The sequence below is a fragment of the Eutrigla gurnardus genome (genome assembly GCF_963514095.1).
Source record: "Eutrigla gurnardus genome assembly, chromosome: 22".
Classification (NCBI taxonomy): domain Eukaryota; kingdom Metazoa; phylum Chordata; class Actinopteri; order Perciformes; family Triglidae; genus Eutrigla; species Eutrigla gurnardus.
Window position 1 is genome coordinate 8,507,765 of NC_139933.1, and position 26,331 is coordinate 8,534,095.

General features: G+C 39.5%; 1 protein-coding gene across 1 annotated transcript; it reads right to left on the minus strand.

Annotated features, from left to right (window-relative positions):
- Nucleotides 1–3,606: 3,606 nt before the first annotated feature.
- On the minus strand, nucleotides 3,607–22,983 carry gfra1b (gdnf family receptor alpha 1b). The gene is made up of 10 exons (XM_084002007.1): nucleotides 22,608–22,983; nucleotides 22,063–22,371; nucleotides 21,287–21,370; nucleotides 12,497–12,675; nucleotides 11,820–11,992; nucleotides 11,147–11,256; nucleotides 9,653–9,787; nucleotides 8,635–8,834; nucleotides 6,884–6,931; nucleotides 3,607–6,215 (listed from the first exon to the last, which is right to left on the minus strand). The coding sequence occupies exons 1-10, from the start codon at nucleotides 22,645–22,647 to the stop codon at nucleotides 6,069–6,071; spliced, it is 1,425 nt and encodes a 474-aa protein (XP_083858133.1). The 5' UTR covers nucleotides 22,648–22,983; the 3' UTR covers nucleotides 3,607–6,068.
- Nucleotides 22,984–26,331: the final 3,348 nt, after the last annotated feature.

The window sequence follows — 26,331 nt, forward strand, 5'->3', positions numbered from 1 at the left end:
CTCCCTGTTAGCCGCTAGCAACAACTCGCTTTAAAGCTGGAGTCTGCTTGTTCCCCTGGAAACCGTTTGGAACTGACGTGACGTGTCGCCGCCGAGAGTTCGAGGATGATGACTACTTCTCTTCAACAAGGTGAGACATTCTGCTGTCTACATACAGTATGTTTAGTATATGCTTGTTTTTTTTTAAGCTGAGTATTTTCAGTCTAATAATAGTGAACTACTGTTCGGGCTGAATTGCACATATGCTTCCCCTGTTTTGTGGGGGTCTGGTGGCTCACTGGAAACTGAGTATTTGACGTATATTATTGTATGTTGGCTTTGGGGATGAAACATTGTTTGTTGTCTTCACAATTTCTCTACACACTTCATATCTGCCTGGTTTACCTGACAGCTTGCTTGACTGTTTTTCATTGTATAATTGCAACTAAAAGAATCTGTTTTTTTTTTTCCACATCGCTGCTGCACTTGTGGCCAATTTTGCCAAGATGAAGTTTTATCATTGCAATGATGGTCATCTGCTGCCTATCATTTCCATGTAACATTTCAGGTTTTTTTTTTAGTTGAATATGTTTAAGGTAATGACTTATTTCCCAAGCAAGGAGAACAGCTTGGTGTCTGTATCTCATTTGGCTTTGAGGAGAACTTTTACTATCACCGCTCCCCAATTTCTGTTCTGAGCTTAGTGTGTGCTTGTGGGAAGGGAAAGCATCAGAGCCAAATATTAACTCTGTACATATTGTTTTCACACGAAAAAAACCCCAACTCCTCTTCTATGTGGGTTGTCTGCTCCCTGGAATCAAATAGCTTGAAAACACAAGGTTTACTAGAGTCATTTAAGGTATCGTGTTTGTGTAGTGATTAGCCGCCAGCTGGTTGCACACCCCTTTCCATGAAGGACACAGCCACGGTGTCAAGGTCTCAGATGTAGCCGCTGTTTGCAATACTCCCTTCAAAGACAATTCAAAGCATAACTACCGCAGGGACACACTTTGCAAAATATCATTTATTGTTATACTTGATGGTTTGCGGTTGGGGTAAGCGATTCCTAATAGCTGATTAGTACTTCCTTGATGAAGTGGGTGTAAGCTCAAAAGCAGCCAATTGTGACTAATCCAGAAATACGCTGCCTTAGCAAACACAAATATAGGAGGTTAGCTACTGGTTGGAAGGAGAAACTCAGCTATTAAAGCTGGAGGTAAATCTCCTGTGTGAGAGTCATTGCTTTGATTGAAAACAGCTGGTGTCGTATTCTCCTGCTTCAGCCCAGGTTGCCCTTTGGGAAGAGGTGCTCTCCATGGTGCTGAACTACTGGCTCAGTAGCGTGGCAGTCCACGGGTTTTATGCATGGAATTATTCACAAAAATGGCCAGGTTCTTCGGGGTAAAGGCTTTATTCTTTGAAAAGTTTAAAAGTCTTCTTTTCATCACAGGCTCTTGGTAGAGACTGTCCATTGATAGAAGAGTAGATGTGCAAACCCACTTCGTAGGGATCACTCTATTCTGAACTTACCAACCAGTCTTTTGGAAGTTCTACAATATTAATGAATTGAACTGAACCTTCATCATGCACGAGTAAGTTAGCAAACAAAAACAATAATAGGAATTAAGTGGGCCTACTTTGAGTTCCCATTACAGTTAATAACTCAAAAAATAAACTGTTACTGTGTTTTTAGATCGTTTGTGGCAGAAATCTACAATATGATTTAGCCAAAATGTCAGATAAGTCATCAGTTTACTGTATCACGAAGTCTCAATAGTTTCCATCATTCTGACACAATGCCATGAATGGCTTATATCTTCAATTAAAATGTCTTTGCTATTGTAGTTATTCATTCAGGTAACCTGGAAAGTAGTGCTGAAATAATAGATCAGCAAGAAGTACCAACCACGTGGTTTTACCTTTTCCAAAGTGAGGATTTATATCACTGTAATCTAAAGGCATTTGAAGACGTCATCTTCTCATTATGGTTAGTTGCTGTATAGTTCACACAGGTTACTGTGTCTCTCTTCATCCTGTCGTTTAAAAGGTCCTCTCTGTCATATTTACTAAAGTCTACTTTCTAAATCTATCCAGTAAATTAAAAAGTTGTCAGTCTCTTCCATCTTTTCAGTCAGGTAGAGCTTATGGTGTTGTCTTCACTGTGCAATCAACCAAGCATTATTATCTCTTATCTTTGTCTGGGAAAAAAAGAGGAGAGGGGAGGCATCTCAAAATACCTGATGTAATGGAGTGTTTGCTGACACCCTGACATTTGGACACAACAAAAAAAGAAAGTAATAAAGTGAAATTGGTGCTTCTCTCCTGGCTAATGGAAAAGGTGAAATCCACAGAGTAGTTTCGAGGTGCTGAAACAATGTTGCTTGAGAGGTCAAAGTTGCAGTAATTAGATGTGATCCCTACCAGGCAGTGCTATGATTGAGCTGTTTTATCAGTACTCTCTTTAATCTATGCCAAGGGTGAACATTTGGATCGAGTAGACCTGCAGTGGTTTTATAGTTGGGTGGGGGGGAAGTCGCAACACTATCTCCCAGTCCTCGGGGCTTTATGGCAAGGGAACACTAAACCTGGCTAGCAATAATATTTATCATACGTTTAATGACAACTATTCTTGTCTCAGGGCTGCAGTCAACTGTGTTGTGTGTTGCATTCTAAAAACCTCAATTTGCAATGTCAGTCACATCTCTGAATGTAATGCAATCACATCTCATGAAGATGAACAGGAGTTTGGAAATTTGAGTGGTGCTGGAGTTGTTTAAGAGTTCCTTTCTTGACAAAGGATTCTGTCTAATTTAAAACAAATGGAAGCAAAATTAACACAACTTAAATGAGCAAGCGTTTTTGTAACTTTTAGTGATGGATAATGCATTCAAAACATTTTTACAATTACTTTATTTCCAAGTTCTATCTATTTTTTTTTTGCAATTGCTAAAACCCAATTTCTGAAACTAGGGCCCTCTTTGTCAAAATATACACATACAATCCAAAAACAAATGGCAAATATCTTACATCTCTTGCGAAAGCAAAGACTTGATTCAGAAATCTTCTAAAGATAGTATTTTTGCATCACAGCTCTACACATAAGTAGCAAATAAATTGTTATTTCCACATGCCAACCGCACACCGATGGGCTAAGTATAAGACACTATAATCTAGTCTTTATGCTTTAGAGCAACAAACACATTTGTTTTTTCTCAATACTCATAACAGTATCAGACACAAATACTGAAGATGACATGTATTGTACTGTAAACAAAATACAGTTTTGCAATAAGAGGAACTCTCCAAAAATCCTATTTACAGTGTTTGAGCTCTTATTTCTATGTTATCTAATTGGTTGCAGGTGTTAAGCAAACAGTACACACTTCTGCTTTAAGTTTTGAATGTTGTATTTAATGTGCGTAGTTGTTTGGGAAACGTATGTGTTTGTTACTTGGTGAGAAGCAGACAATGTGCTCATGATGTAACATATCTGGTAAAGACATAAGCTACACGAGTTAGTGGCTTTCATAATTGTGCCACAAGAACCAGTTTTTGTGTCTTGGCAATTGCAAACATTGTAAAGCCCCCTGTGCTCAATTAGGGGCACATTTCAAATTGTGGAAATATGCCATTTATAAATTAGGGTGCTTATGTTCAACAGTTTTGAAAACAAGACTGATCATCTGCAGTCTGGGAAATGTAGTTTTTAACAAATATTTCTCATGCGGGAGTGAATGGCATTATATTTGTTGGGTACTATTTTCAGCCACGGAATGATACACAGGTGGTGCTGAGCATGTATGGCAGCTGAAGGAACAGTTATTGCAACAGTGTGTTTTTAATAGTTCATTGTTGCCTTTTTATGAAATCATATTATTGTACTCTTTGCCAAAAACAAAATACCCATATTACCCAAAATGTACAGGGATTCTTTTAAAGTGCACATCTTCTAAAAACACGTGTGTGTTCCAAAATGATGACAAGGATTGCTCAGAAATAACGTGTTACAATCTCTCCAATTACTCCCTCTCAATTCAAATGGACAGTTGTCATTTCCATCTCATGCATAACATGAGCATGATATTTCTGCCCTTTGGGTTCTGTGACACATCTAATAAATCTTAGGCTCTCTGTCTAGGTCAAGCATTCCATCACCATGCCAAAACAGGTGTGTCATATTCTTGGCGAGACATGTCTCCCTCCTGTCCACTGAGCAGTCTGTCCTCTACAGGCTGCGTCCTTGTCCGCCTGTGTCACTCCGCACCGGGACTGATGTGATCTGACTGACAATTGTGATCCGTCTGCCTGGTGTTATCTCATAATCCCGCTTTACAAGGGTCCCTCCTGGTTGCTAAATATATAAACTAGCATCGGGGAAAAGGAGTGATAGGAAGCCGGAAGCGGGATGTATCATTTGCTGTTGAAGGTAGACAACAGCTTAAGTCCCTGTCCACTGAACACTGAGCAGATAACCAAATTTGGAAAATGTTTTTCATGGCCACTTTCTCATAAAAGTGCTAAAATGCTGGTTGTATCATCAGGTCAAAATGTTATGTTGTATAATTTTTCAACCAAACCCCCAAAAAACTACTTTCTATAAAGAAGTGCACCATTAAGATATCATACAAGTGATTTTAACAGACACGTTTCACACATTTGAGAAATGGCAAGGATTTTTAAACAAAGTTTTCAGGATTTATTGTCATAATGTACATTCTTTGAATGTCTCTGATAATTAGGGTGTCATTAGGTGCTTGACTTTTCATGTTGGCCTTCACTTACATGGGTTGTATAATTTCTAGCAGTGTATGCCTACTGGCGTTTGTCTTTCGGATATATACACATTCTTTATTCATCAACCCCGGCCCGTCCTTTTTGCTCTCTACCAAAAAAGTCAAATCAAGCAGTAGCAGTCTGAAGAATCCGCATGAAATCACCACAACTTTATCACTGTCATTAGAACACAAAGATAACATTACTTTGTTTAAGCCATTAAAAACACATTTGTAAATTCTTTATGTTCTTGTTACGGTTACAGATAGTTTGCTATTCCTCAAGAAAGATACTGTTTAACATAACATTATGCACTTTGCAATCCAAATAAAAAACGCACAATAGTCATCTTCAACCACGTGATTAAAGAACCATACCCCATCACATTTTTAGAAATCATAGTCACACTGGATAATGCTCACAAGCCTCAGTCACCTGATACTAACAAAGACTCTCAAAAAACATTACAGACAATTTGTTACAAGCTAATGGCAGCATACTGCGATAGAGGGTACACTATGTATCATATGTACAAAATGATCTTTTAGAGGTGATGTGATGAAACCACAAACCATCATAACCACCAAATAAATCTACAAAACCGATTTATACCTAGGCTAGTACTGAATATGTAGAAGAAAAAAGTATTACTTTCTCCTGGCTGATACGTCTTTGTCCTTTGAGGATCCTGGAACAAAATGTTATGGGATTTAAAATGAGTTGAGATATTTAATATTCCATTCAGTGTGTCTATGAAATGTGTTGGTGGTCCCATGTGACATATTATAGATCTGCACTTTTACACGAGTTATAAGTTTTCCTTTTGTTGAACTAAAGCAGGTTTATTGGTTGGACAAGTCCGAGCACAGTTACGCAGTGAATGAGCCATTCTATCCCCCAAAACACTGTTCAACACATTGGCGGGCCAGTCAGTCAAATGTGCACTTTCTGCAACACATTCCAAAGAAGTGAATTTATTCACATGCTTATCAGATCAGATCAGAGTTTAACTCCCGAAAATGAGTGTTCCTCGGCACAAATCTGATTTTTTGAAGTCACCAAATTGCCCCCACGAGGCATGGAAGGTAAACAAGCTGATATCTCAGCAACAGCTTCGGCAGGTCTGTGTTCAGCAACATTCAAAATGGACTCCTCCAGATAAATAATCCACTGTTGTCTGATGTCAGCGCTCAGTCTCAACCCTGCCGTGTTGGTGTATTTCCATTTCAAGAAAAATATGCAGGGTGTGACACTTCGGCAAATGTCTAAATCAAAATAAGTTGAATCACTTCATGAGAGATGAGTGTTGATCCGTCCTACAAAAACTGGAGACGTTCGAGCCGTAACAGTATTGGCGTTAAAGCAGCGGCGAGGAACACAGTTGAGGAGCGTGAGCAGGCGAGTTCAGCTGCGGAGCTTCTAGCGTTGGCGTTTGAATCGCTAGACTCATCCAGTTGATGGTTCTGAGGGAAAAAGACCATAGTTTCAGTGTCACATTGAGTGAAAAGATGACAACAATTATTTTGAAATGGATTATTCTTTTATTTCCAGGCAACTTCACTGCAATCATAGCACATTTTCTGATATAGATGGCCTCCATAGTCAGGTCAGGAATATTATTTTATTTACAATAATATAATAATACAATAATTCATTTTCAATTTGTGCATATTAAGAAACCTGAGTGGAAACGCTTTACACATGACTAAGATGGAAAAGTTGACGTAGCAATTTAAAAAGTGTCCATTCATTAGCATTTTCTTCTTTGTCCTGAGAGCATTTAACAAGCTTATTTTTCCACTGTAAAATGTTACGCTCATTGCTCGTTTTTATTCTCAGTGACATGGAACTAAGAGGGTATTTAGCGTCTTCACAGTGACATTATCCAGTGACCGTGAATGCGACTGGGAATGTGATCTAAAAGGGTTAAACATGTTTTTTTTTAAATGTCGTCTTGATTTTAATAACGCAATTTAAGGAATCCATTTACAAATATTTTATATAATTTCTTTATATTATCAGATATTTTTCGTAACTTTCAAATATCAATATATTTATCAGCTGCACACATCTATTGTTCAGGCTCTAATAGGAACCTTGAATGGAATGGACAGGGTTAAGCCATTCTTACCACACATAGAGCAGCATCCACTGTCAGATTTGACACCAGTTTCTGAGCCTGCAGTGAAGAGATTAAGGAGAGAGAAACATTAACTTTCATTCTTTTCTTCTTTCAGATTATTTTTTTTGGCATGTGTTGCCTTTATTAGACAGATGACAGTGTGGAGGCAGACTGGAAATGGGGGAAGAGAGAGAGAGGGATATGACATGCAACAATGCTGGAATCGAACCCAGGATGTTGTGGAACATCTTGCATAGACATCGTCTTTATCTGGAAGTTTCGAAATGTGGCTAAAGGAAGGGCATCGTCTTCCAAGTAAAACAAAAAAACAAACAAAATCGTTACTGCATTGAGCCCAACTCCCCACTGCCACAGCTGTGCAGCAAAACGCACACAGCAATAAGATTCATGATAATACTATCTGTAATTCCCTTAGCTTAGACGTACATGGACCTCTTTGTGTAATCGTTCAATTCACCTCAAGTGTTGGAGGATGTGCGTGTGTGTTTGTGTAAAAGTTTGTCTGTGTTAGATCCTCTGTTTGTGCCCGCTCAAGGTTATGACAGTTTAATACATTTAAAACTTTTATTCGACTGCTCCATACCTTTTCAGCCACACATAAAAATACCCAACCACACACACACACACAAACAAATACACACTCACAGATACAGAGATGGAGTACAGAAAATGATAAAGTGAGTCTGTGGTGGTTTGGGAACATTATAAACACTCCACACATTGGTTCTTAAGTAGAAAGAATTCTATGAACCAGGATTCTGGAGAAGAGTGATTAATTGCTCTATAGGAGGTCTTTCCTCCTGCAGGATGTTTTCACTGGTGATAAATCATATTATCGCTATTAAAAGCCAATATGATAGATTGTCTCCCTTAAAGTATGTGATATCATCTCATTTATAGCCCCGTAGTATTTATCAAAAGAGAATAGCAGAGGTCTGAAATGTGTTGAAGGCAAACAATGGGAGGAGCCAAAGAGCACATTTAAGCAAAAATGCAATTTATGATGTTAAATGTCAAAATAATCTCAATTAAATCAACTAAACGATTAGTCAACAACATTGTATGAGCGTTAGTCAAGTAAGAATTTCTTTGATTAAGGACAGCCCTTGAAAAAATGAAACTATGGCTACCCCTTTTTAAATAACATTGTAATGTAAGCAAAAGTTAAATTGAGTAGTTTGTTGTTTTCTATCACACTGTCTTTAACCATGAGCAGCTATAGTTGTAACAAAGCTAACAGAGATTTAAGGAGACATGCATCTCAATCTGGGGGACTAAAAAATGTGGTACATCCTTACAATGATACTGTGCACACACAGACACACAAATGTGTACGCGCTCGCCCTGTGGGCCATATCTGATGTTACTGTGGCAACCAATTAGCTTTGACATGACAGCTTTGGAAATACTGACTCCACACTGACTTCTCATCTTTCTGCCCAGGAGGGGGGATTCTGTGCATGCCATCATAAAACCATCCCTGATCCATCAAGGTGACAGAGTCAAATGTCTGAAACTCCGACTGAAGCTCTGAATAGATCTCTACCTGATATTTAGCTCTCAATTCAGATTCAGGCGCTTTCTCTCAGAAGTTTAGAGAGGATTCAATGCCCTTTTCTTCTTTTATATTCCCTTAAAAACAGCAGTATTATTTTCAGTACAAACAAGTAGGCTGGTTGTTATGTTAATTGAAAGTACACCAGTTATATATAAAATAACTCTAAATAAGAAAACTTCACCTGCAGGGTCCCACAGATGTGATACAATGAGTTGTCATCGAGATCCAGTTTGGTCATATCCGTCAGTGAGTCCAGTGCGTTACTGGTTCGGTCTTTACCCCTCCGAGTGATGCTCGGCTCTAGTACCGTCGGCTGAATCGGGGGTTGGGGTTGCCAAACTCCAACATCAGTACCATTGCCAAATGCCTGGATGGCATTACCTGCAATAACATAGTGTAATTAATTGTGGACTTCTAGAGCCTTTACAAAATCTATCTTTTACTAGACGGTATATAATTAAATGGAATGACAATTACAATTCTTCAATTGTAGAAATAATAGAATTACAGGTAATATGCATTATCCAGCAGCATGCCCTCTGAGCCTTGTTTTTAATAATGTAGTCTGAACATCTAACAACTAAGCAGATGTCTTCTGCCCCTACCTTGGAAATAAATGCATGTGGCATGGCCCAAAAGGTTTTCTTCATGTTCAACTAAAAGCTGCTTATAATTGATACTTTAGATAATTGTGTCGGGGAAAAGAAATTACTTGACCTTTCTCAAGAGCCTTTTAAAAGCAGTGTCTGACAATAATGGCCATGATTCACAAAAATGAACTTCATAACTGCCCTGAAATAAGAAAACTTCTCATATATTTTATATAATGTAATTTTCTCATCGTTAATTTGACATTTAATCTTGGATACCTTTCCTTGAGCAAACTAAAACGTGGGCGAAAAGTCCTTTTTTTCTTTTATCTACTCTTAATCGTAGTAAAAGTCCACTGGCATGAGTTATTGTCAAAGCCATTTAAAACATTGTCATTCAATTAAAATTGCTCTGATATACTTTTATGACTTGGATGTGTGAAAATGTAGAAATGCCACCGACTTTTACATACTATTCCAGTTTTTAGTCATTATCTCCAAAAGACCAATTAAGTCTAGATAATACGAATGATCGACTTGTACTCATGCGGTCATGAAGAGTAAAAGTTTGGAAAGTAAAATCATAGTTTCTACGGAACAGGAACTCACGTAGGCATCGGTTATGTGTGAAAAACTCAGCAAATCTGTCACAGTCTGGCTTGCTGTTGCCGCTGCTGCCGCAGTCGCACCATGGCGATAGGCTAATGCCAAGTGATCGCACATAATTGGGCGTCATCACCGTACCTGCAGCAAAAAAGAGAATTATTGTTAGTCATTGTCTCTCTTATTGTAGTTAACACAACAGCACTCTGAAATGTTAAGGTTCAGGTCAGCCAATGGGATTGAGCTCATTCAATATTATAGGGTGGCTTTAATAACAAATTCTACAGAACTTGTATTTAATTGCAGGTTAACTCATGATGAAGTCGTGTAGTGGTGCATAGCTTTAATTAAATTACAAAGGCCCCAACCTTTTTAAATGGGGATATACTAGAGGATATAAAACCTATACACTACAGACACTACAGCCTGCTGCATCACCATTCCCTGACTTGTACAGTATTCTGATTATTAGACGGCATGGTCTGTTCAACAACAAGCACCTCATTCAAAGACACACAGTCAACAGAGGTCGCAAACTGCAGCTCTGGAGAGTGTTGTTAGAATGGTTTCAGGGCTTTTGTTGCTTACCACCGACTGGGAGTCATCAGTCAACCAAGCTGGGGCACTTTGTACTTCATTGGCAGGAAATCAAATGAAACCCCGTTTTTGGCTATTTTGTCGTCTTGATGTAACGGAATGAACTCTTTTGGCTTTTTATTGGAAGCATGAGATTGAGTAGGCTCATTCTTATTAGCAGTGCAAGTATATGCAAATTCCAGTGTGCAGAGACAGAGATGAGTGGTTGAGCCAGGGGGCCACATTAGAGGATGTAACCTGTGTCAAGTAGAATATGAATGGTGTAGATTAAAATGTCTGCCTGTTGAGTTTGCAATTGGTCACTGAATTGCCCTGCATTCAGGTCTCATTACTTAAACTCAACATGTTCATTTCTGCATAATGAAACATGCTGATGGACGTAAATAAGCACTTCTTCTGCACGGCGCTGTAATGACTGGTGCTGTCATGTAGGATCTATATATATTCAATTTAAGTTACATTTTCAGATCATGACATTCTTCTCCTTATATTTTCGACACTTCTTCACACAAAATTGACATTTTAACAGTGTATTCATTCTTGTGGACAAGGGAATTATCCAACTCCAACAGCTGTACTTTCAGCTGTTAAGAACTGGTTTATATTCTGTGCAGCTGTTTCAGAAAAACAATTCACATGTCCACACTTTTAATGGGTTTCTGTTATTCATCAGTTTAGGAAAAACAAAATCTGACTAAAGCTGTATACATCACTTCTAATCACACTGCGAACAAAGAAAATGAAGCAGAGAAATCAATCATGATTGCTGAAAGACGGGCTGAGAACAACATCACAGATTGTTGGGCACAACATGGGCAAAAAGTAAATCTTAAAATACCATTAGTAGTCTACCAGTCTAGCTTTATGATGCATTATTACTTTAAAATGCATCAGATAACTTACCAATAAGGCCAGAGTAAGACAGCAGACAGTCAGCGTAGCTCTCCCTCAGACAGCCGGATATGGAATGAGCTTCTGGCTGACAGTTGCTGATGAAGTCTGCCAGCCGTGACCTAAAAACAATAGATGCAAATTATAGATGCTAATTTCCTGATGCTGTTCAGATATCAGGCTTAAATTCGGCTAAGTGCTCCGTTACATTTAAAACAGGGCTGAACAGGCTATTTAAAAAAATAATAATATGTTGTCACAATTATTTTGACTCATTTTGCGTTTGCAATACGATTTGCGAGAGGAGAGGGAATTATAATTTTTTTTACAATATTGTCATTTTCATTACAAACGCATTAAAAGACAAAAAGTTGTGAGTTGTGCAGGGATCTGTGCCAAACAAATACGTATTAAGGCTGTAGATTAGTACGTGGCGATACACTCCTGTCTGATTCTGATATGATGGGTAAGCCAGGGCGTATCTGCAGCACGACCATAGTTCATTTCAAATGGTATTTTGACACACATTTGAACTTTAACAAATTTTGAGCCTCCTGCGATTTGAAAATTGCAGTATGCTGTATTGAAATAAATAATTAAATAATTTATATTAGTAAAAACAAATTCTAAGCTGCATATTTAGAAAAAGATGAAGACTATTAAGGATCCCTCTGTGCCTTCTTACCTGCAGATGTAGTTGGTCTTGCATGTGTTCTGAAGAGACAGACAGTTAGGTTTGTCTTTATCTTCATAGGAGCACACTGGTACAATTGTTTGTCGTCTACGTTCTGCACATGCTGTCTGATCCCCCGCTGGACAGGAGCAGAACAGCATCCCATAGCTATATTTAGTTGGAACCTTTATTTTGGGAAGCAAAAGAAAAATATAGTTATTGGATATCTGCAAAAGTGTCACTTTACTTGCCGGCTAAAACATCTTCAACCTCTAATGCCATTTCCACCCAGTTTATAAATACCTTTTGGTTAAATAGTGAGAAAATGTGAACATTGACCCCCTCTCCCCCTGACATTAAAATGCGTCTTGTATCCAGATATAATTTTTGTATGTGGATTTGCATTTACACCTCTACTTTCATGTGGTAGAACACTCTCCAATTGCAATTCAATCACCAAAAACACATTTTAATGCCAGGCGCAACTGGGGTCATAGAGACTCCAGATCCACTATGACTGCCTTTTACTGAGAAATTAATCTCAAAGTCAGTTTAATGTGTAAATGCACTTAAAACAACGTTTTACGTTGACATTTTACATCTGGTTCACATGATGATTTGAGCAGCAACTACAAAATGAAACATAAAAAAAGCTGAAAATAGCTCTCGGAATTTACATGCTTGATTACCTTGTCGAAGAACTGCCGCAGGGCCTTGTGGCATTTGCGCTTGTTGCAGACCTCCGAAGCAGACACCCTGCTCGTACAGGGGTTGATGTAAGACGAGCGGTATTTCTTACATGTGTCATTCAGGTTACAGGCCTTGGCAGCATTCAGACAGTTGTTCTCCTTTGTAGAGGCAGGCTCAACTAAGAAGAGAGATACGTCATTTAATATTTCCTAAGAAATCATTGCTTTTTGGACATTGGTACATTGCGGTTTACATCATAAATAATCAGTGCTTAAAATAGTTCTGAGTGAGTTAGATGAGAGGATACAGTGCAGGGAAGAGATGGAGAGAAATGTAGACAAATATTTGAGAGTCAACGCATCATGAGGAAATATTGTCATTTTCTTAAGGGGGTGTTAGACTTGTTATCCTTTCACCATCAATTGTCTCTTGTAATACTGTTCCCCACCTCCTACCTGTGTCCCTGACAGTTCATTTGGATTGGAAGTGAGAAATTGCACATCTCCATCTCCATCCACAGACCTAAGGAAGATTCGAAGTATCGAAATGCACCATGAAATGGAAAGAAAATGATCTATTTTGTCACTATTGACATGAATTATCCAAACGATGGGTATTGACGTCATTCTAGAGTCATATCAGCCAGAAAAAAAGGCATCTTTTACTAAACGCATGTTTAAAACTGCGAGTCCGCTTCAACTCATGCATGCTTGTATTTGCAAACACAACATTATATAAATATAGACATATTTTACTGGGGTTTCATTATGAATTATTGCACCAATTTGTTGCTCCAGTTGCTCCATTCGATGCAATTGGTCTGTTACACGTTTGAACTCAAATTCTCTGGCTAGATGTTGTACTTCAGGTTGTTATCAGATCCTCCTCTCAGACCTCATTGGGTCTGGCATTTATGATCAAACCCTGTACGTGTGTGTGTGTGTGACCTCTGATCGTTACGAATTAGACAAAAGTTCAACACCTCAAAATCAAAGCTGAAAAGTAATTGTTCCCATTGTGTGTTTGTTTGACTGCTGCTGTTTTTTTTTTCCCCTTATCGGATTTTATGCATGTAATTCAAAGGTGATTTTTTGTTGTTGTTGTTCTCAGCCCTCCAGAAAAAACAATGCATTTTCCTAGATATGACTTACGTGAACCAGGTCACCCATATTTACTTCCAGTTCCATCCCACTATGCCTGTCCATCCATCACAGCAGAACCATTCCATGGCCAACATAATGACTCCCACATTTTATTTTCCTTTTTTTTGTCGCTATAAAGTCCTTCCTGCTTCACTGAGTTCTGCAGTTACACAAACTGTAGCCTCTGCTTCTACATGGAAGAATGAATTCTGTAAATTTGTCTTTTGAGGTGGAATTGAAGCTCAATGCACTCTTTCATGCACTACAGAATGAGCCATGATTAAATCTGAATACATTCTTGATCCTTGGGTTAATCACATATTACAAAAGCCATTACTTACATCTGACAAGTGCCTAGGGATGTGGGCTGTGATTCTTTAGTGGCTGTTTGTAGGTCTTTGGCTATAGGTGTGACAGCTTTACCTCAATTACAGTTACCAAGAGCAAAATGCTCACCTTAGTTGCATTAAAAACAGTTTTTTAATAGTTCTTCCTCTTGGTTTAAAACATGGTTGTATATTTTTGTGTGTAAAAGACGACTTGAGCTAAGTGTGGTGAGAAGCTGTAGGTCATACCCCCAAGCAGGAATAAAAATTTAACAAAAAAAAATGTAATAAGCAGGAAACGTGTTATTAACATTATAAATTGAAACAAAACAAAAGAAAACAGTATTTGGTTCTACTGGGTGAAAGCCCTGTGCTTTTTGACCCATCCACCACCCTCACCTCTCTACGTCTACCTCTGCAGATTCATTTGGGATACATCCAAAGCAAACGTAATCCACCTCAAACATAATTCACAGTATTGTTGTATGGGAACGCAATCTTAGGAGACAGGGCTAGGCAATGAGTTACATAAAGAAGGTCTCTGTTGAAGACTGTTTTTAGTTGAAGGGTATACCAAGAACTGCAATCCTATACGTCCACCTGAACGTATCTTGTTCAAAGACCGACAGACTTAAGAAAAAAACAATTCTCACTAAGCCCTTCTTCAGTTGCACCCCTGAGCAAGGCCACCATGGTGCCCTTGATGTAGACCAAATAACAAGTCAGTGGAGTAAACACTGGAATCTGACCCCTTGACTCCCAATAGGTTGATACAAAAGAACTTTTGAAAGACCGCCAGCGAGGTAGGGTGGATGATGGTGTCCTGGGGGGGCTGTGTTCACTCAAGTCAACATACAAATTTGAGAAACCAAGTTTTTCTGTTTAAGAGCTGCCAAGATTTTCCAATATGTGTAATGCCCTCAATTATGAAAGTTTGGCACTACAATAAGTGAGTCTGCATTTTTTAAATTGTGTAATCGTGTGTGGCTCACAAGCTTTTGAAAACGGGTTTTGATGGATGGCTTAGATGGATCATCATCTCTTTGCTCAGGATACATGGAATAAAAAGCACCAAAAGAATTTCCAGCAGGTACGGTTCTTTCAAAAGCAGTAGAGCTGGTCCTTAAACCTCTTTCTCTAAAGGCTTTAATTCCAGTGGAGCAGTTACGGATAATAATGTTCTGCCAAGCAATTGCTCAAGCCTACTTTTTCTTTGTTCTCAAGAATATGGAAAGGAACATTTGGTCTTGGAACTGCCGTTTTTATCCGTGCCTGACATGCAAATCAGCCCATATCCATCGAACACAGATTATAGTAATAAAGACTATTATTGTGACCATCAGACCAAACCCCAAGAGTCAGGTGTGTACATAGAAATCTCCAGGCAATGTGAATTCAAAAAAAGGATTACTATGAAGCCTGCCGCAACTATTAGTAAGTGAAAGTGACCAGAATCATTGAGCCACTGAGAACAAAGTTAGTAGTAGTAGTAGTAGTAGTAGTAGAATTTGCAGCCTAAAGTGTAAATATATTATGTCTATTTGATTTTGAACAAATGTCTGAATTCATTACGATTCTACAGATTATTTTCTCCCCCTGAAAAATCCTTATCCCAAATGCTAAAAAAACACAACATACCTAATATTGCTGAGTCTCTGCATGCTGTCGGAATTAATGAGGCGCAATTAATCTATCATGATTTTGGCTTCCCACAATTAAATGAAAATGATCGACTAAGATACTGAAATCAATATCAAATCAAGTGCTTCTTACACTAGCAGCCATGTCACCAGTAAGTGGTCGAGACGTTTTGGCTTCAGTTTTGTGAAGAAAAATTCACAAAATAGATTCAGAGCGATATACTTTATATTACTTGTTTTGCTCATCGGCTCCCTGTTATACAACCGAGATGAAGAAGAACCTTAATTTTAGTCTTATTTTGATGCAAGGATTTGTTAATTAGCAGCAATGTAGCTCGTAATCCTTCTAAATGTATCGTGCCACTTAGTGCCCTCCACATCTCCCGTAATGAAAGAAAACAGCCGTGGTCAGGGCTCACTCCTTCATGGCATTCTGCCTTCTACCAGGCTTCCTGCCAACATACTAAATCCACGCCAGTGCCTCACTATTTATGACCAGAACCAAGACCCATTTATTATTAAGTGCACCCATGTAATTAGCAAAATCTTACTTAGTTTATACTGCACCAGCTTAAAAAATGTTTTTATCCTCCAGTCACTCATTCTGTGTTAATTCCCCTCTGCAATGCTCACGTCTACCATATTCAGTCTGGTTCTGATAGAAGATAAGGTGAAGGTTCAAATGAGTGGACGTATATAGTGCTACTGTGACTGCAGGATATGGGGAATGTAAGCACGGAGTACAGTATCACAGCAAATTGCTGTGGTTGCACCTGCAGTGGGTGAGTCAGATATATGGTTGCCCAGGCCGATTTTAGCTTTCTGCTTTTCAGAAAGTCAGTTATTGACTTACATCAAAGATTTTAGATCATCAGCAGTTTATTACTATAGGGACTTCATTCTTCTTTAGTAGTACCATGAACCTGTGCATGTTTCGGCATGTATCTATCTGAGAAATGTAAAGAAACCTGAGACACATTTGCATGTAGATGGGGGTCTCTATGCGGCAGAAGTGCACACAGTGAGAATGATTAAGCGTTTATGTACATACATTTTTGTGCATGTGGTTCACTCACATTAAATAATTCCATGTTTGACTAAAACATCTCCCCCGTATCACCTGCAGCCTACAGCGTTTGTATTTTCTCATCTGAAAGTCATGATTAGCTAAATGCCTGCATCACCCATGGTTGCATATCCACTTGGCTGATTAAGTTTGCTTAATGACATTTATGCCATTAATCCTATGATGAAATACTTTGTTGGTTTGCAAGATGAGGCCAAATCAACACAGTATCAGTTAGTTTCAGGCTAGTTTTACCTCAACATTTCAAGGCCCCTCAACACAAGAATACTTTAGTCATAAATAACATATTGTACAAATTGCAGTTACTTTTTCCTCATTCTCAAAATTCTTCTTAATCAACAAATTAAAAAACTTAACGTGTGCTGAGTACTTGTGCATCTGTTCTGCCCTCCCTGCACAGTTCAGATATCTCATGCTTTAGAAAACAAACCTATTATGTTTTCTATTATTAAGAAAGCAATACAATTTGCTTGCTAATAAATGGGATAACGTTTGTTTCACTTCGTGCCACTGAATGCTTAACTTTTCAGATTTGATTACACAGCATCTAAGTGAATTTCAAACTTCTAATCCACAACTTGTGTCTATTATTAGATTGCAAGCTCCCACTGTTTGACTCGGTTGGAATAAATTGCGTTAGTCCGCGGTCACAGAGGGGCAGTACGGAAAACAAAGAAGTGTATGAAAGGAAATGCCTTCAGATGATTTGTTGATATGGCTGAAAGCAGTCTTTGGTTAAAAAAAAAAAAAAAAATAGAGGATCAGCAGATTAGAAGTGTTTCTATACTCTGATGTTCAGCTGGAGCAGTTTGCTCATATATAGTTCACAGGCAGGCCGGGGCCAGAGGCAGCGGACAAAGACTACAGAGGATGAATCTGTTGCTTCAGGCAACTAGACCCACTGAATTATTCTGGAGATCTTTGCTACCGAAAATCATCATGCCAGGCTTCATCTCTTGTTCACCGACTCAAATCTCTGTAAGACTACTGATGAGCTACGACCATAGGCTGTGAGGATGAGGGGATGGGCACTGGACTCAGTGGTGGGGCTAGTACTAGCGAGATTACCTCCGTGAGAGTGGCTGTTTACATCTAAATTGAGGAACTGGCTGGAGGACTTTTGGAAAGCTTCTGAAGATTGTCACTGGAAAAATAAGAACTATGGTTACAGCATGCAGGTGCATGAGTGGTAGGAGTTTATTAATAGAAATACCGTAGACTATAAGAGGCGTGTCTGCATAGAGACATGGCTATATTCATTAAGGCTCTAACACTGATTTACATATTTTCAAATTTAGTGATTTTGAACTATTATTTTGTTTTAAAATGGGAGCAAAGAGAACATACTGAAAAACACAATGAAATGAGTTGACCCCCCCTGCTCATGCCAATATGTGCTAGTCCAAACATCCTCTTGGGGTGTAATCTTTTTTATTTTACCACTGGTGTCAGACTTGTTGAAGAAATGCAGAATCAGTTCATCTTATCTCTAAAAAAAGTATCTTCTATCGAGAATAATAGGTTTGGTACTGTGATTAAAGAAGACATACCCTGTTGCTGTGTTTAGCTGTCGGAATGGGATTGCAAAGAAGCATAACAGAGAAGCTACAATCACCTGAAGAAAAACACAACCTGTTTTTAGCTCAGTGGAATTGAGAAAAGATTCTGTTTTCTTGTTGATGGCCTCGAGTACCCCCGTAAGTTATTTTTAAAAAACAGTTGTTGTACAGAAGCTGTTTTTCCTTTTGCTAAGGGCAGCTCTGTAGTCTCATCGTTCCCTCAGTCTGCACAACAGCATTGTGTTACATCTCTGAAAGGCACTCGTTCATTGATTTCTAAATGACGCAGCATTTCATTTTGAGCAGTTCCTGGAGACTATATTCTTGCAGTTATTTGCTTGCATGTCACGCCTTTCACTTTGAATTAATAACGTTATAAATACATCAGTAGAGAAGCCCTCTGCACGAGCCATACATGGGACTTAATGTAGCACTCAAATGGATAGGAGTCATATTAATTGTCTAGCATGAGTGGAAAACAAATGATGTCTGTTTTTAGCCCGTCTGTTGGTCGATCAACAACTGAAATATCTCAACAGCTATCAGAAGAATTGCCGTGGGCTTTGGTACAGATATTCCTGGTCCTTGAATAACTATTGGCACTATCAGCTCAGCGGTCCCCTAACTTTTCCTGAAGCGCCACCAAGTGGTTGGCATGTGCTTTTGAGTCAAATGTCTCAACAACTGTTGCATGGATGACCTTCAAACTCGGTGCCTGGGGATACGATATTATCGCTAATACTTAAGTCACGATACAGTCTTTTTGCAATTTTAAACAATTTGTGATCGGTACAACATTAACTTTCACTATTCATCTCATTTCAGTCTTATTTATTGCAGCAAAACGGGTTCTCCATTTATGTTTTGACCATCTTCTGGCCAATCCTGCAGTCTTTACCCAAAACTCAGCATGTCTGCCGTATCGAATGCTTTCCCCTACCTCTAAAAACTGATGGCATACCCATTTGTGTGCTAATTAGAAAATGTTTGCATGGAGAACATGGTGAACACATGTCTAAACATCTGCATGTTAGCATTGTCATTGTGACATGATAGCTTATCGCAGTTAGCATTTAGCTGGAAACGGCAAAGTGCAACCTCACAGATGCCCCATGGCTGACTCAACCTCATTACTGTTCCACATCAGCTCATGTACATATGACTGTCCTTGTCCTGAAAGTGTAACCTGTTTTTGCATTAGGTTATCAACGTAGCTGGGCAGCTTATTAGGGTCAGCTGACAAGAGGTAGACGTTACATTGAGGTAGTGGCATCCAAAACAGTTGTATCGAAGTAGTTTTGCAAGTTCAAGTACAGAAACATGAGCACGGTATCGTTCCACATGCTGGATTCGGGTATTGGAGCAAATTGATGGGTGGATGGGTTAAAAGTGCAGGCCGGTCCATTGGCTAATTTCATAGCCATCTTGTTTTATGAAATGTTTTCTACTGAAACTTATTCGGAATAAAAGTGGACTTAATGGATATAGAAATAAACATTGATTTTTATCCAATCGGATCAGTGAGCATCATGTCTTGGCAGGAGTATGGACTCTCGTGCATTATTTTACACTGCCGATTGCCTGAGGCTTAGTTGCAGACAGGAATGAGGTCACTTATGGCAAATGGATTCCTGATATCTAACCCCATTAAGTGATTTATTTTTTGTCAGAGCCTTTGGCTGTTTACATTGCTATACATTAAACTGGCTATTCAACTCTGGCTCCATCTCTGCATCTCGGTTTTTGTTGCTCACATACTCGCATACACATCGGGGATTTTGTATAATAGCACCTAATAATGATTACAAAAGCTGCCATGTCTTCAATGGTCAATGACTTTGTTAGAAGAGTGAATTACAGATCATATTCTTGAATATGTCTATTAAAATATTTTGTTCAATGGGAAGTGCTGACTCATCTGAGCTACATCAAACTAATTATTTTGTTTAAAAAAAAAAGACCTAATCCTTTTAAAGCTTTTCTCCTTGGCCTTTAATAATTCCTGTTTTGTTTTACTAGTGGTCCCATTATCAGAAATCCCCATGAATCCCACTTTTGCAATTTACCTTTCCTCGCAATACCTCTCATGCTCTACTCCTGCACAGGAGAGAAATCCGAATTCCAATAAATTTCTTCCTTTACTCTGTTTGAAATACAGTTAGCCATTATGTCAGCGTATGTGGAGCAGAGCCACTTTGATACGCTAAGTGGATTCAATCACAGCGAGAGCCAGACAGAAAGAGGGGAGAGCCAAAGAGGGAGGGGAGAGAATCAAATGACCATTTTTTTTCACTGAAATGGTAGCTGGCTAGTGTAGCAGACGCCCTCCTCCAGCCAGAAAGCCCAACGCTGAAGGGTGCCGGAGAGTGCTGCACTAGTCTCACACACAGCTCTTGTTCCATCGGAGCCATTGAATGCAGACAGATGGTTAATTGCTCCTCTGTGCATATGTGTGTGAGATCTAAATACGGGCCTACATAGGTGCATGTTCCCAAATCCACCTGCACTTGACATTTGGAGATATGTATTTAGATTCACAAAAACAAACTATAAGCGCAGTTTCTGTTGTGGATTTTCCTTCTTCTTTTTAATATTAATCCACGCATTCAGCACTGGAGTTAAAAAAAACAACACAGACTTAACTCTAAAAGCATAATTAATTCAAAACTAGCACATAAATGCTACTTCCAGCATTAGCAACGTGACAGTTGAAAAACATGCAAACCCCTCTTCATTGCTTTAAGAGCTTAAAGTGAAATATGCTAAATTACTCTGCTTTGTATATGGTGGGTCACAGTGGCAGATAAAAGCTTTTGTGACGGATAATGGGCGTTGAAAGCAGCAGCCTGAAACCACACAGCGATAGAAAAGAGTGGTTGTCACACAGTGACAGATTTGTAGAGGTGATGCGGTGACTTAAGCTGGGTTTAAAGCACAACTGATAATGTATGGCTCTATGCATGCAGTGACTTAACTTTCCGTAACGTCCTAACGTAAACCTGAGGAATGTTGGCAACGTATTAGCAGCGTCTTACCGGCTATGATGGGGGCCAAGCGGAAGATATCGGAGAGCCGGCTATTGACTGGTTCATATGGAGAGTACTCCAGCAGATCATTACCTGCATGGGAATAAAAAGCATCGTCAATAATATGTGCTTTTTGTGTAAATGTATGTGGTGTGGGTGGGTGGGTGGATGTGATTTGACACTGACATGAGCCTATCAATTACACTAAATGGGTATCCTTGTTAATGACACACATTGACTTTGTTTTGTCAACAATATGTTCCCATGTAATTACTCAATAGGGCTTATGACGGAAGGTTGACCTTAGGGTCACGCTGTTACAAGTACAGTTGTGTCCATCTCACAGATTTAACACTGGTTTGGTGAACAAACTGAAAAGTTGTTTTAATGCAATTTCATCAGTTAAAGTAACAACTGTACATTCCTTGTGTATTTCCCCTTTTTAAGCGTCTTGGGACCATGTTTCAGATGCATGTATTCTGAATTTAATGCATCTATCTGACCATTTCTTTGCAGTTTCATACTTCACATATAAAGCATCCAGTGTGGCGATCGTAAACGCTCAGATTAAACTACTACTTGTAAAAGGGGGCGGTATTAAATACTACTTAATACACATTAATGCATTAGTGATAATTACCCAATTACATAAAACGTTATAACAATGACATGGTCCATTCTGCCTGCATAATATAAGCTGTGCCTTTTCTTTTGATGCTTTTTCCCAAATGGACTTGTAATTATAGTTGGGGGCGGATCAAATGATGCTACACAAGTTTGCATACCCTGTAAACTCTGGAATATGCTCCAGAAGATACGGAGACAGTTCTTCTCCTTCTTCATGCCTCTTCTACACCTGCAGTTACTGAGGGGGCTCTGCTTCACGGCTTCGATAGCGCTGCGGCACTCGCCCCGAGCCTCCGAGCCGGTGACCGCGCTGAAGTTGCTCTCCCTGCCCGCCACACACTGCCTCATCGTCCGGTACTTGGTGCTGCAGCTGTACTCCTTCAGACACTGTTCACTGGCCTTTACGCAGTCCAGGCGGGCGGGCCGGGAGGACGAGGCGCCGTCCCCCCTCAAGGTGAACGCCGAGTCTGGGAGTCACAAGAAGGAAGTCAAAGACAGGGTTTGCGCTCCCGAGGTGAACATTTGTTCGACGGGCTAAACCAGCAGGTATTAAACTGGAGAGTGCGTCGTTGCCAAATAATACGCAAAGATTCACTGGCAAACTTTCTGGACATCCTCACTTCCACTGTGCGTTTGCTATTAGAATTGTAAATACACATCATAGCCTAAACATTGAAATTCAACAGATGAATGCGTCACTCACCCGGGAAGGACAACATCACGACAAAAGTTGTTAAAATCATCGCGCTTCAGGGGTTCAAAGAGGTTGTTTTTGGTTGGGATTCAAATGAACTTGTCACACAGATCCGCGTGTCTTCGGGACGCACATGACGTTTGGTGTTTCAGGCGACGACGCGTCCCGTAGATCCAACAGAGACAATCCAAACTCCAGCAGCTGGAACCGCAGCGCGCAGACCTGTGAGAGACGGGGAGACGCGCCGGCGGCGGCAGACCATCTCCACTTCGCTCTGCTCCCGTCGAAAACCCTCCTATCCGTTCGTCCGTCACGCGGACAGCGCGCGCGCGTGTTTGATCCGACACGGGAGCTTTCGCTGGGTCGGAGGACAAAACTTTACAGCCCCCCAAAAAGAGTCAGGAGGGAGATCACAGAGCAGCTCTGAAACTTAATAATGATATTCACTTAACTTCTAATTCTAATTAAAATGAAACATCCGCCCCAAAAAACGTGGACAAATCCATTCCGCTCCTGCAGGTGCAAAGACAAAAGAGACGCGTTTGATCCGGACGGACTCTGATGACAAACTGAGAGACTCGAGATGCAACGCGTGAGGGCGTGACGTCATGCGACTATGCGCACAATAACCCTAATAAACCCATTAAGAGCCTCGGTTCACATTGTACTGCTAATACGGTCGAACGAATGGATGACCAGCAGGTTACACCAGAAATAACATTATTATGTATTAACTCTGTGGAAAATCAACATTTATAATAGCTCATTATATATTAATGTAACCCGGAGGCCTGCATAACATATAAAGTTAAGAGATTTAAAGTGTTTTTCCTATCCCAAAGCTAGATTGAAGCGATTTTAAGTGTCTCAGTATCTCACTGAAGGCAGTTCACTCCTTTTCCTCTCAATTCAGTATGTACAGAATCTATTAATAGCCCGCAACACGTTTATTAGAGGGGGTTGGGTAGCCTGTAACTGTTATTGTAGGACGTTTCAATCCCTTCAATAGAAAGTGGTATAAGTGGAATTGGACAGGGGGAAATCCTGTTGCTTCTTTATCTGAAATTGCAGTTACCATATAAATTGTGATAACTGTTGACGGAAGTTTTTCTATCAAAGTTTGTTTCAGGTTCAGTGAATGAGTCGGGGAAAACAAAATGAGATGTAGCACTCAAGAATTTACAGGGTTCAGCTCCAGATATTGCACAACTGGTTCGTATATAAAAAACCTTCTTTCCACTTCTATTAAATTTATAGTATATATTGTTTTTAATTGTATATGTTGTAATGCTAACAGAGCATTATGTCCACTTTGTGAGATTTGCCTTATATCTAATCTTGGTGCATTCTATATGGGACCCACACGCAGCTTGTTATAGACACTAAATGACCTTTTGCACATGGATACACACTATTCAGCATGCAGGGCCATCAGAAATGCATAGTACCTTGCTTGAAGACGCTTGTGCAGGGTTTCACAATGTATTTCATAGTGGTAGTGGGCAACCCCCCCCTGAAAAATGACCACCTGTGCTAAGATCAAAAGAAATAAAACATCTGCCAGAAAGGAAAAGGACTATAGAAAATGTCATTCTGCATTTAATGAACCGAACTGATCAAAATACAAGTCAGGAAGCATGAGGATCTGTGTGACTTACCCATTAGAAAATGTGGATTTCACTGTCGTACTGTACAGCCAGGCTGTCAAATTTACAGAACAAAGCCCTTTCAGTGCCAAACCATCGTTCATTTATTTATTATCCTCTTTATTCTGTTTAGTTTGCCTTAGGCCACACTGGGGCCCCCAAGCAGCAACTTCCTCATGTATAAAAAGCTCAAAGTAAAGAGGAGCACTGCAGTTATCAAGTTCAAGAACAAGTTAATTTATTTATATTCTAGAAAAGGGACGAGCAGCTTGAAAATCCACAGAACTGCCTCTGAGCATGCAGCCGGCGCCGAGATAAAGCTGTGTTTTGTCAGGCTGATTGTTGTGATTTGGCCTGAGGATATTGTATTGTGTGGATTTGAAATAATTCATTAGCCTATTACCTCCAAAATAATGCAGCCCTAGCCGTGATAGCGATCGTGTTATCCGTCTGCCGTATGATATGCTTTATTTTCCAATGTGAAAGATTTGGGGAAAAGCATTATTGTTTTGTTTTGCTTTAGGTTCAAGTGGAACATTCAAACCTCTATTGCACATGACTAGCCTGTAGAGAAGAAGAGTCGAACTGAGTTTGCCAGGAAAATTGAATTGATTGGAGCACGACTGATTAATTAATTGTGAGTGCCCAGTGGATTACATTAGTATCATAATAAAAACTAATTCGACTGGATGTAATTCATGTCACATTCCCCCATCCCAAGTAAAAGGGAGGCATGAAAGACATTGATTTGTCTAAGTATTGTGTAGAGATGTATTGTGGACTGTATTGCGAAAACTTTGTCCGGCAATCACACTGTCTCAATAGAGTTTTTCCTTGTGCAATTTATGTTCAGTTTTATTGTTAACCACACAGTAATTTGTCTTCTCTAATGAAGTGCTTAGAGATTATTGGTCCCTTGTAAATGCATTGGGCTATTAGACCAATAAGTCAATATCTCTCTGTAGAGCCTGAGCTGTACAAGTGCTTCAATTCAAAGGCTAATCATTAAATATGTATTTGCGACATGCTGGGCTTGTTAAAGTGAAACTTTTGTTCACATTTAAAATGTTGGAGGCATTTTTTTACTGACTTGGCAAAGACAAACAATTACATGATGCAAATAATAGGTCTATATTAAACGTTAACTCACAATATCACCTCTCACTTAAAGCATGTTTATTACATAATGTGGCGAAACAACCACACGATGATGTAGTGTTATAGCTTCCGCGATGTGATTGATCACCTTTCATTAAAGCCCCAGTGGAAGTGAGGAAGCCATCAGTTGTTAAGTTTCCAGTGACGGCAGCTAATGTTGTATTTCCTGCATATATGATACGTCCTACTTAAACAAATTAAAAATCTATACCGAGTCCGTAACAGGAAGAGGCTCAATCTCTGCGGTCCCTTCCTCATTCATGCCAGGAGCCTTTATTACCTTGCAAAGGCTCTCTCTCAGCATTATCCATCTCCAGCCCTTTAGGGTGATCATTCATTTGATACGTCCCCTAAGAACCCTGAAGCCTTCGTTGCACAAGAACACTCGCAGGATGAGATTTATGAGGCGATAATCAATATTATTGTTCTGTGTATCTCACAAGATCAACACTAGCCAATTACCGGACCCTAGGCCAGTCTCCGCACCTTTGACGTGCTGCCATAACTCACTTCATGTTAAAAGGATTAATTTATTGTTAAAAGGCCTAGTCAGTCATTTTGTTGATTGTATAAATTATAGGTATACGCCAATAAATAATCAAAGAGTTTGACTTGATAAGTAATGACTGTGGAATTTATTTTTATTAATCTTATCAAACACTCACCCCCCCGTTTGGTTACGTTTGATTTCAGTGGCAAGATTTTCCTGACATAGAGAATTAGAAAGTCTTTCACAGAAACTTCTCAGACCTGCAGCATAATCCACTCCACTGTCAATCGGCATGCTCACCATGTTCCAAACACCCACAGATGTGCCAAAATATATCTGAATACACAGCTCACGTCCATGCCAAAAATTGTGAATGGCATGGATGTTGATGAGCACCATGAAAAACAGCAGAGAGGAAGCTGTGTATTTAGCCATGTTT

Excerpts from the sequence above, each read along its gene's own strand:
- gfra1b (XM_084002007.1), bottom strand. The coding sequence starts at position 22,647 with ATGATTTTAACAACTTTTGTCGTGATGTTGTCCTTCCCGG. Across the intron at positions 9,788-11,146 it reads GTCTTACTCTGGCCTTATTG|GTACGGTGATGACGCCCAAT; the intron begins GTAAGTTATCTG and ends TTTTTGCTGCAG. Across the intron at positions 8,835-9,652 it reads CACACATAACCGATGCCTAC|GTAATGCCATCCAGGCATTT; the intron begins GTGAGTTCCTGT and ends ATGTTATTGCAG.